This window comes from Pyrus communis, chromosome 3 (genome assembly GCF_963583255.1).
Source record: "Pyrus communis chromosome 3, drPyrComm1.1, whole genome shotgun sequence".
Lineage (NCBI taxonomy): Eukaryota > Viridiplantae > Streptophyta > Magnoliopsida > Rosales > Rosaceae > Pyrus > Pyrus communis.
The window spans coordinates 13,047,242-13,064,015 of record NC_084805.1 but is presented as its reverse complement, the minus strand read 5'-3'; the positions used below and the strand labels follow the sequence as shown (position 1 = coordinate 13,064,015).

General features: G+C 35.4%; 2 protein-coding genes across 2 annotated transcripts; both read left to right on the top strand.

Annotated features, from left to right (window-relative positions):
- The first annotated feature begins 2,208 nt into the window (after positions 1 to 2,208).
- Positions 2,209 to 2,727, top strand: LOC137728197 (uncharacterized). Its single transcript, XM_068467059.1, has one exon. The coding sequence runs from the start codon at positions 2,209 to 2,211 to the stop codon at positions 2,725 to 2,727; it is 519 nt and encodes a 172-aa protein (XP_068323160.1).
- Positions 2,728 to 8,803: 6,076 nt separating this feature from the next.
- On the top strand, positions 8,804 to 9,322 carry LOC137728196 (uncharacterized). The gene has a single exon (XM_068467058.1). The coding sequence runs from the start codon at positions 8,804 to 8,806 to the stop codon at positions 9,320 to 9,322; it is 519 nt and encodes a 172-aa protein (XP_068323159.1).
- The last annotated feature ends 7,452 nt before the right edge of the window (positions 9,323 to 16,774 follow it).

The following is a 16,774-nucleotide window of genomic DNA, read 5'->3' as shown; positions in this document are numbered from 1 at the left end:
AAGGTTATGGTGGAGTTCTCAAGAGGTTTATGAAAGCAATTCATCGGAAAAATGGGTGAAAATCGTCGAAAAGGGAGGTGTTTGCCGACCGGGTTGAAAACGGGTTGTGGGTCAAGGGAACCCGGCTTCCCCTCCTTCTCCTTCTCCCTCCTTTCCCTCCTATTCTCTCCTCTGGTTGGTTAGTGTCCTCATTTCTCTTCTCTTGATTCGCCAGAACTCTCTCCTCTCATCTTTCCCGATTGGGCAACTCGCCCAATCTTTTTTTTTTTTTTTTTTCTTTCTTTCCTCCATTTCTGATTGGGCTTCACCTTGAATAACCAATTTCTGATTGGGGATTTAATTTAATTAACACTAAACCTTGAATAACCAATTTCGAACGTCCGTAACTATACCGTTATAATCCGGACTCGCAAACGGCTTTCGCCTATACGTTCGTACCAACGAGTACTACGAGGATATGCTAAAAGAATAAGTCCAACATCTCTCAAGTCGATGGTCAACGGAAGTCAAAGTCCTTACCTCTAGGGCAATTTCGTAAATTCACGCTTTTAAAAATAAAATAAAAACGTAAAATTTGGAACGGGTTGTCACAATAACAATATATGACCATCTCTAAAAAATAATGTCAAATTATAGCACTATGCTTAGATGAGGGAAATAAACTTAGAATTTTGATAAAAGTCAAAATTTATAAATTACTATGCACCCATTCCCTTATTTGAATTCATAAGCACATAAATTTAGAATTTCCGCGTGGGAAAAAACTTGGAATTTGTGACCTCCAATTCTCAAGTTTAAATTACATGTAAATATATGTCATTTTTGAATTTCCTGGAGTGAAAGTTTAAAAATAACAAATTATGTTTCAAATTTCATTGTTCTTTTAAGTTAATCAAACAAGAAAATTCACCTATTCTAGAAAATAAAATTATGTCATTTCAATTTCCGTCATTTTAAAATTCCTTAGTAATTTTAAATTTCCTCGTCCAAACAGAGTGTAAGAGTCAAATTATAATTGATGGGTGATGTGACAATCTAAAGTCTTATGTCAAATTTTGTACTTCTCCAACCAAATTCTGAAATGTTATTTTATTATTTAGGCCTAATTGGATTATTAGTCTCTGTGATGACAGGATAGTTGGAAGATAATCTAGTGGTAAAATAAATAAATAAACTAAGATTTAAGCCCATGTGGTGAAGTTTGTTAGGATTTATGCCCAAAAATTGAAAATTCTGTCAACTCTCCATTAATTATTAGCACGTGAGCCACACATATTAGATTAAAACATAACTCGCTGTTAATTGTTAGTATGTGAGGTTTAAATGTGAGGTTAACTTTATCTTGTTAGATTCACGTGTGAGCCTCTTGTGCTAACAATTAGTAAAGAGTTGATGAAATTTTCAATTTTTGGCCTAAATCCAACAGACTTCCCTTGGGCTTAAATACTAATTTTTTTTTTTTTTTTTTTTTTTATCACAGATACTATTTTCCAACTAGCCTATCACCATTAATCCAATTAAGCCTATTATGTAAATAGAGTTTTAAATGGTTGTAATTATTAAAAAAATGTTGAAACAAAATTTTTATTGGTTGAAATGTGAATGAAATAAGGGATTCACCATAAATGAATTAAAAATAAATTTGACATTGATGTCAAATTTAACTCTAAATCACCAAGCCTTCAAATTCAGTTAGCAAATAACATTTCAGTTGGAGAGACTTTTGATGTCAAATATGCACAGTGACATACAATCTAGGATTTTGACATCACCTTTAGAGATGCTTCAAAAAAACAAAAGACTAGTAAACTTACGTAGTCGTATAAGTCTACTTTAATATATTTAAACATATATTTGAACCTTTCACATGCCCCATTTGAATTTTGATATAGTCCACACGTCTCAATTAATGATTAATGTTTTTTCTCTTTTGGCTAGCCGTCTCCCAATTAGACTGCTTCTTCTAGCGCCTACTTCCAAGGAACAAATCCAAACCCCAAGTCCTCCAGGTCCCCCACACCTCTTTTTTTCTTTTTTTTTGTGGAAACTTAATTTACTTATTATTTAGTCCCCCACACCTTTATATATACATACACATTACAAACTCTCCCTCATCACCTCACAATTCCAAACGTCTCAAATCTCTTTTCTTTTCTTTTCTTTTTCATCCGATATATACCCAATATACAAAATCCATTAAAATTAGAAATGAGGACCTCTAGCAAAGCAAAGAAGCAAAGCAAGTTCATGTACATTATTTGTGCACCCGTTAGGATCTTAACCAAGGCAAGAAACTTTTACGTGAGGGGCCTGGAAGATTATGCCGGCAAGGTGGGTTCTGGTGGCGGTGGTGTGAGTGGTTACACTACTTCACAAGTTTTGCCCAGGAGCTTCAGCGTCAATTCTTCGAGTTCTAATGACGATGAGGACTTGAGTCAGCTTCTAAGAACGGCGTCGTCCAAGAGAAGTAATGCAGAGAAAGAGAGAGAGAACAATAATATTAAGTCTGTTGGGAGATCAGATTTGCACAGAAGACCAATAGTTAGACAACCCACAAACACTATGAATGGAATGGGGTTGAGGAGTTACAGTGTTGGGTTGAAGATGGGAAGAATTGATGAGGAGACCGCTTGTTCTTTTAGGGAAGATGAAGTGGATGCGAATGCTGATTTGTATCCGAGAAGCAGAAGCCATGCTGTTCAGAGAAGAAATGTTGGGTTTGCATAATTAGCCAGCCAAGAACTGATTTCTGAAATATTTTTTTATTTGGATGTAAAAACAAAATGAATTCATTCCAATTCTTTGTTTGATTTTTTGGATGCCAAATTATTTTCGATACAGTATTAGAGTTAATTTGAATTACCCATATTGGCCGCAAATTTGTACTTTCTAATTCGTAATTATATTTAAAAATGCTACTCAACGGCGAAGCTAGGAATTTTTCACTGGGTGTGCTAGCTTAAAGATTTCAATCTTTTATAAACAAAGAAATTTGATACTATATTTTTCATATTATTAGTTAGCTTAAGGAAATTTTCACAAAGTGAGTCAAATAATTTTTCGTTATTAAGAAAATATGTGTTAAAATTCAAACAAATCTAAACTTGAAACATATACGTACAAGCAGTGTTCTAAAAATCGCTCTAGGCGGCCATGGTGGAAGTCCGCTGCGATTTGGGACAGATCGTTTGAAAAATCGGCAAGGAACTAGGCGCTCTAAACGTCGTTAGGCAGCCCTTTAGGTGGTCTGAAATTCTTGCCGTCGCACAAGGTGCTCTGTAACTCTTCCCACCACAAAAGGCTTTGCAACTCTTGCTACCTCGAACTCTCATCGCATCTGCAACTTAAAATTTCCAACTCCCACATTGCATCTCGCATCATTCACCTCGCATCTCGCATCTGCATCACAAACTATGGTTGCTTGCTAGAGGTTTCTGGAGAGAGAGAGAGGGGGAGAGGTTTTGAGTTTTTGTGTCATGGGCTCATGGGAAGAGAGAGGATCCTCTAATCACATATGTTCATCGTACATCGTGCGGCCAACTTTTGTCATGTATTGTTTATATTCAATTTTAAATAAAGAAGTTTACAATAATTTATGACTACATGATATACGATGAACGAATGTGTTTGGAGGATCCCCATGATCCTCACAAAGAGGATTCGGCGAAGATCCTCTTGCTCACAGGAAGAGTGAAAAATTAAGTAGAAAGAGGGATTTTTGTTTGACTTTGCCACATGTGAGATTTTTTTCATGACTAAAACATAAGGGAATAAATTTATTTGGGGAAACCAAGTCCAATTAGTGGTGGGCACGGTGCAGTTCGGTGTGATTCCACCCCTAAACCGAAAAATATCTACGATTCGGTTTAGTGCGGTTCCGCTTAAAATTATTACTAGAATTGTACGGTTCGGTCTACACTGGTTCCGATTCGGTTCTTGCCAGTTTACGGTTTCGAAGACTAAATTATTTGAACACCAAATCATCGTGCATTCAAATACATCTTCTAAAATTGATTATATTAAGTTGCATACAACACATATACTTTTTAATGCAAATGTCTTTTGGTCAGTAACACCAAGTCAACAAAAAGAGACAATTAAAAGAAATATGCATTGGTCAGTCAACAAACAAAAAAAATCAAGAACTCAAAGCAGCATTAGTCTCCTGATATTGGCAGCAGCAACAACAACAGCAAGCAAAAAGAAATATTCAAATAACATTAAAGGAAATATGCATTGGTCTCTTAATATTGGCAGCAACAACAAGCAAAAACAAAAATCCAAATGTCCTTGGCAGTGGTAGATTCTCTTTCAAACAACAGCTCCTGTACACAATCAAACAACATATAATCAAATCAAACAACTTATTTCAGAGAGCAAGCAAAATCAAACAACTTCTTATTTCAGAGAGCAAGCAAACAACATACATCAAACAACAAGCTTACAATTCAAATTAGTAAGGAAGGTGCTAAAAAACTAAAGTTACATACATACCATTAGTAGTAAAAGGTGACAAGTTAGGATTGAATAGTTTCTGAAGCTTCAATGCTAGATGTGCCACCATTCCTTTTTTCTAGAACATATAAAAATCAAGAACTCATTAGAAAATAAGAAAGTAAGCACACATACATCAACACCTTGTAATCTCTCATCCTTGTAAAACACCAGCCCACCCCTCTCGCTTCCCTCCCCTTCTAAGTTTTAATCCAATTTTCAATACAAACAACAAATCCATTCACACATATACTAAATTATAGAAATATACATTCATACATAAGGTGTGGGCATTGTCCTTAACAACCCATGTGATTTTGATTCTCCTTAACGTTGTGTTACCAATGTCGGTTTATAAAATCCAAACCCATGAAAACCCAACCCACCCGCATAGTATTAAAACAAGCCTTTATCCTTAATGCATGTCACATGGCATGCTCTTAATGGATGCAAGTTAGAATTTTGTGGTCTTTCCCACACCTTAGCATTTTGATTTCTAAAATATCATAAGCCGCTTTCTTTCTTCAAAATCCCTAACTTCAATTCTCTCCGTTGCATCCTCTATAGCCACTCCATTAAATTTCTTCTAAGATTCCTAGTTTTCTGTGCATCTTTGTTGGTATTCCAAGCATGTCGGCTCGGCCTACGGGTTAAGGGTAAACCCTGCCCAGTCTACCCAATGTCCAGCCCTACCCTTTAATTCTTGGCAGAAATAATATATGCTCTTATTGATTACCAAAAGATGGTAGTTTTAAGTGATACTATTACAATTTAGGCTGCACATCACTCAACACGAGCTAACCTCACAAGAATACAGTAGTACGACAACAAAACAAGAGTAAATTTAATTTAGCCCAAGAGAAAATGGAAAACTAGTAGAACTTAACCATATTCCTAATCTCAAATATGAGAAAAGATAGAGAAAATACCAAGGAGGGAGGACGAAAGACGAAGAGTCGTGAGCTTTCGTGGAGGAGGGATGACGAGGGTCATCGCATAAAGCTGAGGTTGTGGGCTGCCTGAGGAATCGTTGATAAGAGGCCGTGAATGAGGTGGTCGACTGAGTGAAAAAAGAATGAAAGTCTAAAAGTGTGAAATGGGGGATGTGAGGCCGTGAGTGAGGTGAGGGTGAGGTGGGTGAGCCCTAATTGGGATGGGATGCTTTGCAACTTGGTGAAACTAATTTTTCAACCTTTTATACCATGATAAGTGTGTATATATATAATTAATTTATATATTATTAATAAAGCGGTTAGGTTTGGTTCCAGCCGGCACTTGTTCATTCGAAATCGAAACCGGTTTGAACTGGTCTGATTCGGTTTTTTACTCAAGTTGACTTTTCCGGTCAACACGGTTCTATTCGGTTTTTTTCATACGATTCGGTGCAGTTTTGCGGTTTTTATGCCCACCCCTATGTCCAATTGTTTTTCAAATGAAAAGCAAAGTCCAACAATGATTAATATAATGGGGTGAGTAAATGTTACAAAATTAACAAAAAAAAAAGTCCTAAAATTATACACATATACTCATAGTTTATAATATATTATAAATTTATGTAAATCCACCTAGGCCATCTAGGCGTCCGTCTAGGCCCCGCCTAACCGCTTAGGCCCTAACCTACCGCCCAACTAGCGTTTAGCGTTTTTTAGAACTTTGTGTACAAGAAACAATGAGAAAAATGATATAAGAAAAAAGAGATGGTTTGTAAATAGTATTATATAGTTTTATATAATTAAAGTGAGAGAACTAAGATTAGTGACTAATTATATATATGGTGGGCTACATTAAATTTCACTGAAAGCTACTTGGGTAGCCCTTAATGTGGTTTCGCCAGTGCTTACTAATTATTTGTACCATCATTTGTATCATATCCCTAATGAAACTCACAAATGTTGGTGGACCACATAAATGCTCTCCAAAGGTCCTCATTTTGAGGACCTATGAGGTCCTATTTCATTTCAACCCTTAAGATTAATCTGACTATGAAATAATCCAAAATATGATATTATCCATGTTACAACATAACAAAATAATAAGAGCTTCAGGCGTGAATGTCATATATCTGGTATGTTGTAACAGGGATAATATCATATTTTGTTATTATCCCTGCTACAACATTATTATTTTGTTATGTTGTAACATGGATAATATCATATTTTGGATTGTTTCATAGTCAGATTAATCTTAAGGGTTGAAATGAAATAGAACCTCACAGGTCCTCAAAATGATGACCTTAGGAGAGCATTCTTGTGGTGGACCATACCTCTATTAGATAAATGATACAAAAAATAGTACAAATACGTAATAAGTGTAGCTCACTCAATTATATTACATTTGGATTGGTTTTGCCAAGATGTTAGTCAATTGTCCGAAAATGATACGGTTCGTTATTAGTGGCATCAAAGTAGGAAACAAGAAGGTGGATTGTATTTATTGACAGCATTGAACAAGTCGTCAAGCAATGAGCTACGATCTGCCTGTCGGCCTGACCCTACTAGCCATGTGCAATGGAATTGACTCTATAAATTACTTCCTTTTCTTCCCTGTTTTAATTAGTTACACTTTTTTATAAAATAAAAAAAAAAAATCTTAAGTCAAATATATTTTTAATTAATCAAATTTTTTATACAAAGATATATTTCCATACAAAGGGTTTGGAAGAAAATTTGGTTACGAACTCGCTACTTTCGAGATTCAAACCTAAGGTCTCTCACTTACAAGTAAAGACTAATACTGCTAGACTAGAATTGGCAACGGCTCGGTTTGGGACGGAAATGCTATGTCCATCTCCATAACCGTGAAAATTAATTATATTCATAACCATAAATTAACCAACGAGGTTTATCCATAATCATACCCATTGAATAATGGATTTCCCATCAATTAACGGTTATTTCCATCTTCGTCAATATAAACAATGTATTTGTTCAGTTAATGCACTATAATTTAGTAAATACTAATTTCATCATTAAATATCCACAAATTTCTTGATTGTAAGACTCTTGAAAAGAGATGATAAACTTGGAATATTTTATAAAATGATTCAATGAACGGATCTTGTAGAGTAGAAAAATTAAAGCATTGAATTTAAAGTATTGATGATGTTGGCTCATCTTTGACATCTCCCACAAGCACTATTGAATTCTCATTGATTTTGATTCAAAACTTTTGAATTTTCCGACAAAATGCAATTCACATAATGCAACTTTTGTATTCTTAAGGTAATGAGTTCGGTGAATAACGATTATAAATATATGGAAGGCCTTTAAGGGAAAGGATCCCTTTTTTTTTTTTTTTTTTTTTTTTTTTTTTTTTTTTTAAATAATAAAAATGGGGATAGTTGTGAAACCCACACCACATCGAACTTTAACAATACCAACTATCTATTTTTCACGTTGCACCTCATGGATCATCCTTGCAAAAGATTAGCAAAACCGAAAATATTTGAGGCATCTATTTGAGTTTTAAAAAAAAAAATTGACAAACACTTTGTTCTAAGAAAACATATAAATTTCATTGTGATAATTAAAAAGGCAGATGGTTTCGAATTAAATAGAATTTTTGCAAAGATAATCTATGAATCGAGACTTACAAAATAGACTGTTCGGATTGTTGAAGTTCGATGTAGAGTGGGTTCGACAACTAAGCCCCATTTAAAAAGAAGATGGGGATCCCTTCACTTAAAGGGTCTGTGCATAGGTTTTAGAACCCAAAGGTCGAGACGTGTTCCTTATTTGGCCATGATCACTCATATATCGGATCTACACCATCACCACATTTATTCTACTCGCCGATCGAGTTCGGTGGCAAATTGGTACGCTCGCATTCACTAGAAAGACATAGTTAGCTCATTAGCCATTTACTCTGCGCATCATGCAAGCTAAGCAGTTTTTAAGTTCAACAAAGTTTTCCCTTTTACTCCTAAAGAGAATGTTGTGATAAAAGGGGATGAGAATAAAATACAAAAGACCAGTAAACCTAGTTGTACAAGTCCACTCTAATATATTATACACTTATTTAAACCTTTCACATGCCCCATTTGAATTTTGATATAGTCCACACGTCGCAATTAACGATTAATATTTTTTTCTCTTTTGTACTAGCCGTCCCAATTAGACTTTCTAATGCCTACTGGCTACTTCCAAGAAACAGTTCCAAACCCCAAGTCCCTCAAATCCCCCACACCCTTATATATTCGTACACATTACAAACTCTCCCTCATCACCTCACAATTCCAAACCTCTCAAATCTCTTGCCTCTTCTCTTTCCATCCCATATATACGCAATACAAAATCCATCAAAATTACAAATGAGGACCTCTAGCCAAGCAAAGAAGCAAAGCAAGTTGATGTACATCGTTTGTGCACCCATTAGGATCTTAACCAAGGCAAGAAACTTTTACATGAGGGGCCTGGAAGACTGTGCCAGCAAGGTGGGTTATGGTGGCGGTGGTGTGAGTGGTTACACTGCTTCACAAGTTTTGCCCAGGAGCTTCAGCGTCAACTCTTCGAGTTCTAACGACGATGAGGACTTGAGTCAGCTTCTCAGAACGGCGTCGTCCAAGAGAAGTAATGCAGAGGAAGAGAGAGTGAACAATAATATTAAGTCTGTTGGGAGTTCAGATATGCACAGAAGACCAATAGTTGGACAACCCTCAAACACTATGAATGGAATGGGGGTGAGGAGTTACAGTGTTGGGTTGAAGATGGGAAGAATTGATGAGGAGAAGGCTTGTTCTTTTAGGGAAGATGAAGTGGATGTGAAAGCTGATTTGTATCCGAGAAGCAGAAGTTATGCTGTTCGGAGAAGAAATGTTGGGTTTGCATAATTAGCCAGCCAAGGACTGATTTCTGGAATATTATTTTATTTGATGTAAAAAAAAAACATGAGTTCATTCCAATTCTTTGTTTGATTTTTTATGCCAATTTATTTTCGAAAATGTAATTTACAGTGTTAGAGTTAATTTACCCTTATTGGCAATAAATTTGTACTTTCTAATCCTAATTATATTATTTTCCCTTGGATTGATATTTGCCAAGATGCTAGTCAATTGTCCGAAAATGATGCCTAATCCGGCCTGATCCTACAATAGCAAGATACAACGGAATTGTACTTTCTATAAAAAAAATAAAAAATAAAAAATAAATTATCTTTTTGTTGGGTCAATATGTATTTTTAATTAATTATTTATTTTTACACAAATATGTAATTACATACAAAGGATTAGAATATTTGTTACGAACTCGTCACTTCCTAGATTTAAACTTAAGACATCTCGTTTACAAATAAACAAGAATACTACTAAATTATAGTACTGGTAACATTATATTTTAATCGTTAACTTGAGTCTAAGTCTGATATATAATAGGAGGGGATCGAACCAATTGGGCCAAGCCTTCCTCCCCTATGTACATTTTTCTAAGGGCCTCTCCTATTAGAAGTTATTGAGTGCTACAATTATATTATCATCTGGTATTATTAATCAATGTGTTATAATTTTAGCAGACGACATGGTTGATTTGTTATTAAATTAAGATATATTTTAATATGATATCTAGGATATATTATAAAAAAAAAAGGAAACATTCATGCTCGTGTTATAACATGAGTAAATTGATTATTGCATGTAAATCGGCTGGAAAGAGCTTGGGTTTAGATTGAGTTTGACTCGTTTTCGGCTTGTCAAATCTCCTCTCGTGCAAGAACAAGCCAAACCTATATTCCGCTTGATATAAAACAAACCAAGCTTGAATGTTGATATGTTGGGCTTGTAAAGCTCATGAACAACTTTTACGAAAGAGCTCAACCTAGATTCTATTAATTAACTTTTCTTGGGATAAAAGAAGAGGGAACTTCAACGAAAAATTCCCGGTACTGTTCACTTTAACGAAAAATCATATTTTTACACTAAAAAGTCAATTCTGGTACTATTCACTTTACTCTTTATTTTGCCCTTATCGTTAAAACTCAAAGTTTTCAAGTCATTTTTATTAGTTTTCTTTTAAAAAAATGATGTTGGACTTTTCCGCGTAACACGGAGCTTGATATATTATATCCCCTATAAAATATATAAATAAAAGAAAAATTATGTGATCGTTCTTAAGTACTATATATGAAATTTTTTTGTTATATTGTTTGTATATTATATATTCTATTAGTAAAATGTGTTGCCAAATTGCAAATTTGTGTTATAATACCAGACCATCTTATTTATAAAAAATAGCTCGATACAACTTAAGTTCGTTGTTGAGCTATAAATTTTAAAGCTCGGCTAATAGAAGAAGGAAGCCAAGCATGGCTAATGTTTGGAAATTAAATTAAGTAAGTTGAACTTGAGCAAAGTGAAAATCAGTTTGGCTCGGTTTGTTGCTGGCCCTACAATGTGACAGTCATACTAAAAAAATTTATTTTTCGTTAGAAACTAAGAAGTTGTTAATTAGATGAAGCTTTTGATTACACTGTTATTGTAAGTATTTTATTTTTTTGGTTACAAAGGGACCCAAAGCCCAAGCAGAACCACTAAACAAGGAAGAACATCAGCCCAAAAGGCTTACACAAATAGCCTGAGTCCTAGCAACCCCAGAAATATCATCTAGAAGTAAGCCACCAATTGAAGGAGGAGGGTCATCCAAAATAACATAGCCTAGGTCCAAAGAAAAACTCAACTTTGCCAAATCATCAGCACCCATATTCCTTAAATTATTAAATTATAGATTTTTTTATGATAATTATTTATATAATAAATAATAATACAGTATATCATTCGTGTCTCTGTTACAACACGGCGAAACAAAAAGGTTCAAATGAAATCCAATGAGAAAAAATAATTGAGTAATCAAGTGATTACAACCATATAACAAAGAAGCCAATGGATGCAACTCATGCCCAGTACATTTGACGAGTGACACTAAAATAGTAGAGTCAGACTCCACAAGTATTCTCCTAGCACCCTTTTCCAAAGCCATTTTCAAACCTAAAAAGAGATCCTACAGTTCAAAGTCAAGGACTTCTCCTACTTCCATATAAGTCGAAAAACCCCCAATCCAACTAAGTACTCCTCTTGAACCGACATCATGGTTTTTCCCTTGGCGAGAACCATCAATAATCAATTTCAACCATCCCTCGTTTGGAGAAACCCAAGCCAAGTTTTCAAGAATTTTGCGGAGCTTAGTATGACAAACCTTGTTAGCATCAATCCACTCCCAAGCATACTTTAAAATAATGTTCACAATGTCCAAGGAAGCTTGATAGAATGGATTGAAGACAATACAATTTCTCCACTTCTAAATATGCCAACACGCAAACCAGAAAAGATTACATCATTCTAATGCCAACACGCAAACCAGAAAAAAAGATTACATCATTCTAATGCCAACACGCAAACCAGAAAAGATTACATCATTCTAACCCTCGGTGACTGAGAGTTTTACAATGTATGTTAATAGCAATCCATCCTTCCAGGTCTAAATTGAAAGTATAGCAGATATTACTAGGAACCTTCAACGAATGCCAAAACAGCTTTAGCTTTAGAGCACTCATTCAAAAGGTAAACTAAATTTTCAACAAGACCACTATATATACATAACAACTAGTATCCAAATTCATATTCCTCTTAAATCTTTGGTGGTTAGTTAGAATATTATCTCGAGTGACCAACCAAGTAAAGACCTTTAATTTTGATGCTACTTGTGCAACTTCCAAAGTGGAAGCCAAAGAGATTTAGGAAAACTCTCAGAAGGAAAGAACAACTCATAAGCAGATTTAACACTAAAAGTACCTTATTAATGAGTGAGATTCAAACTTTAAAAAAAAAAAATAATAATAATAATAATAAAACCTGCTTCCAAATTGTCCTAGATCAAATACTAATACTAATTGATACTTCGTATTTGTTTTTTGTGCATAATTTTCACGTTATGGTTTCCTATACCCAATGCAGGTATGACTTAGGAAAGAGATCCTCTTCGTATCTCTTCCCCCAAGGTCATTGGATCAAGTGATTTGGGCTTTTCAAATTTCATCCAACGGCAAAAAATTATCACAACTTTTCAATGGTCAAAACAGGTGAGCTGTTAGATAAAATTTGAAAGATTCGCTGTCCTTGATGGAAGAGATCTGGATAAAATCTATTTCCATATGACTTATAAAACAAAAGATTTTGCGTCAGAGAAACAAAAACATCACAAAATACTAGTAGAACAATAGAAAAAGGCCAAACCTCAACTTTGGGAAATTTGGGAGGGTCACCTTTACCCTACTATGATTAATTTATTATATTATATGCTTTGCTCATGTTGTTTTCATTTAACACCATTCTAATACTATACATATATTATATGCTTTGCTCACGTTATTTAATAGCATTCCTCTTCACTTATAAGTGAGAGGTTTTATATTCGATTAAGGCGAATTTGAACCATATTATTGTTAGCTCATTGTGAAGCTAAACCCACTTCTATCCCTCTTAATATAGATTACATCGATTTTTATATGTATGTGTGTGTGTGTGTGTATATGTGTAAACTATACATATTCCGATCAATAAAAATATACCGTACAAATATTTGAGTACCTTTCACAGGTCCCATTAGATTTAGATTGTTGAAAAAGTCCACCCGTCACTATTAGTGATTTCTCTTCTCTTCGCCTTGCCGTCCGTATTGGACTGCTTCTACAGTTGTACTGCCTACTTCCAAGAAACAAGTCCAAAACTCAGATCCCTTAACACCTTTATATATCCACACATATCAGGAACTCTCCATCAGCTCACAACAACATTTTCCATTCTCTTTTCTTGTTTTCAGCCAAACCCCAATATACAAAATCCAGATCAAAGTTATGACGACGAGCAAAGCAAAGATCTTAACAAAGTAACCAGAGTTGTAGAGAGAAAATTAGAGAGAAGACGAGAGATATTGCACTGATAGAATGATTTCTTGATACAAACATTAAGCCACAATCAGCCTTTTATACCTCTCTAGTAGCCTAACAACCTTTCTTACTGTGTAAGCTACTTATAACCATCCTAACTAACTCTCAACAGTAATATTGATGACATGGCAGATTATGTGTCATTTTCTTGAGTCAATATCAGTCAACATCCCCTCTCAATCTCAACTAGGGTAATCGAGTTTGAGATTGAAACAATGTCGAGTGAACGTTGGACTGTGTAGGCCTTTAGTAAGAACATCGGTTGTCTGTTCATCGGTAGGTAGATACTCAACCAACAAATCACCATTATGCACCTTTTCTCGAACAAAATGATAATTCGTATCAAGGCACCGGATTAGCACTAAGGGCTATTGCTGACATATTATCACATAATATTGTTGGTTGAATAGGTAATGCAACCCCCAAATCTTTCAAAAGCAATCGAATCCATGCCACATCTGTTACAGTATGTGCAAGTGCCTTGTATTATGCCTCTGTAGAACTTCGAGAGACTGAGGATTGTTTCTTTGATTGCCAAGAGATTGGATTTCCCCCAAGATATACCACATAGCCAGTCACAGACCTTCTTGTGTTCAAATCGGTAGCCCAATCAGCATCAGAGAATGAGGTCAAATGAATATCAGTATCAGCTGAATATGTAATTCCACATTCTGCAGTGCCTTGAAGATATCTAGGAATCCTTTTCACAGAAGTGAGATGTACATCTGTTGGAGCAATCATAAATTGACACACTGAATTCACAGCATAAGCTATATCTGGGCGTGTAAAAGTGAGGTATCGCAGTGAACCAACCAAACTTATGTACAATGTAGAATCCTGCAATGGTGTGCCCTCATTCAATAGCATTGATTGTGTGGTTTGCATGGAGTATTTGCAGGTTTGCAAGACTCGATTCCAGCTTTATGAATAAGATCTTTAACATACTTTGATTGATTCACAAATATGTCTCCATTCTCCTTGTAGTGAATCTGGAGTCCCAAGAAGTAGGTAAGTCTTCCCATATCCTTTAAGTCAAAAACACCTGCCAAATCTTCAACGACTTGTTGAACTTTACTAGCACATGAACCTGTCAAAATGATGTCATCCACACATAGTAAAAGAGCCACCACATCCTTGTCATCATTTTTCACAAATAGACTTGTGTCAGATGAAGATGCAACAAATCCCAAAGCTAGTAAATAGTTTGTGAACTTTGAATTCCATGCCCGAGGTGCCTGTTTCAACCCACTACAATGATTTAATCAACTTGCAGGCATAATTGGGTTTAGTTTGATCAACAAACCCTTGAGGCTGTTTCATATACACCTTTTCTTGTAAGTCACCATGCAGAAATGCATTTTTGATATCTAACTGCCTCAATTCCCATTTATGTATAGCTGCTAATGACAAAATGAGTCTCACAGTAGTATGTCGTACCACTGGATTAAAAGTTTCTGAGTTGTCAATGCCTTGATCTTGGGAAAAACCTTGAGCCACAAGTCTAGCTTTATACCTGGATACACTTCCATCAGGATTTTTCTTAACTTTATATACCCACTTACTTACAATAATTGTTCTGTTATGTGGAGAAGGAACCAATTGCCATGTTCCTTGAGCTTTGAGTGTATCAAACTTTTCTTGCATTGCACGTTGCCACTATGGGAGTGTAGAAGCTTTTCTGAATGTTGATGGTTCCTCCAAATCTTTTGTTGCAGCAATGAAAGAAAAACCCCCAGTAAATTCACTCATCTTCTATCTGTAGTGTTTGTAATTCTGGAAATGAAGCAATGTACCCTGTGTAAGATCTTCGTGGAACTACACCTGACTTCATCCTTGTGACCATATTGTGAACTGATTCTTCATTAGTTTCAACCAAAGGAGAAGATATTGGTAGTATTACCTCTAATTGTGAAGGACTGTGGACAGGCAACAATGATATTGTACTTGGAGTTGATGTTGAGAGAGTAGGAGAGCTATGGGTATGAGCATTGAGATCCTGTGAATTTTGACTTGATGAAATCCTGTGAACCTGCAAGCTATCCCTTGATTGTTCTACAACACTTTCAACTCCACAACATTTATTGTTTCTCAAGAATATCTTACACGTTCCAACTATTACTATTAATCTCTTATCTGTCAAGAAATTGTGTAAAGATAATCATTGCTGGTTCATATGTGATGAAATTGTATTCTTTATACAGGATAAGGCAACAGGAATGATATGATTAACAGTCAAACCTTCCCCATTACCAATAGTGATTTTCTTATCACCATTGTACTGCACAGGTTGATTTAGGTTCCCAAGACTAGGTGTCATATGGTATGATGCACCAGTATCTAACACCCATGTATCAGCAGCAGAGAAATGTTAAACATTCTGACCAAATTCTGCTGCAGTCATGTGAGATGGAGCTTGAGCAGAAAATGCAGTGAGAGAAGGAGGTGGAGGTGCACCTTGATAGGAATAATTGTTTCTGTGCCTACACTCTAAAGCATTATGTCCTCTTTTCCCATAAATTTGGCATATAGTAACTTGGTATCCACTTGAACTGCTATCACTCCTGTTTAACCAATTTGGAGCAGTGTGCCCCTTTCAAGAACATATTTGACACTCAACTGCGACACCAGATTTGAAATTCGTATTTCCATTCCAAGAATTTCCATTCCAAGAGTTCCTAGATCCATGATAATTGTTTCTTCCTCTCTATCGATTACCCTGATAAGGCCTCGAGTTATTAAAAGAACCATATCCCCCATAACTGTTCCTGTTATAATTCTGTGAACTATAACCATTTTTGTTATTATAGGACCTGTTGTTTCCTTGATAACCTTGACCATCAACAACTCTGGAAAACATTACTTGAACTCTCTCCTTGTGAGTAACCATCAGTTTGATTCCCACTTTTAGACTGATTCCCTTGAACATACATCATAACCATTCCACTTGTCAAAGTGTTTTGATCTTTGCTTCTATAGTTAGTTCAGCACCAATCAATTGTGCCCTGAAATCTTTCAATGGAATCGAAGTTTCCCTTGCTAAAATCACTGTTTTAACTACATCAAACTCAGGTGGCAAACCAGTCAATGCAGCAATCACCAAATCATTATCTGTCACTCTCTCCCCTGCAACAATAAGCTGATCTCGAATTGCTTTCAATTTGAGTAGATATTTGTCTATAGAATCACCACCCTTTTGAATCGTATGAAATTCAGTCTTAAGTTGATTTATTATAGCCCTGGATATAGAAACATATCTGTCTTGTAAGTTTGTCCAGGCTTCATGAGAAGTTTTGCACCCAATCACATGCTCCATTGCATCATAGGAAAGAGTGGCAATTAGCAAGCTCAA

Coding starts and splice junctions, on each gene's coding strand:
- LOC137728197 (XM_068467059.1), top strand. CDS start 2,209: ATGAGGACCTCTAGCAAAGCAAAGAAGCAAAGCAAGTTCATGTACATT.
- LOC137728196 (XM_068467058.1), top strand. CDS start 8,804: ATGAGGACCTCTAGCCAAGCAAAGAAGCAAAGCAAGTTGATGTACATC.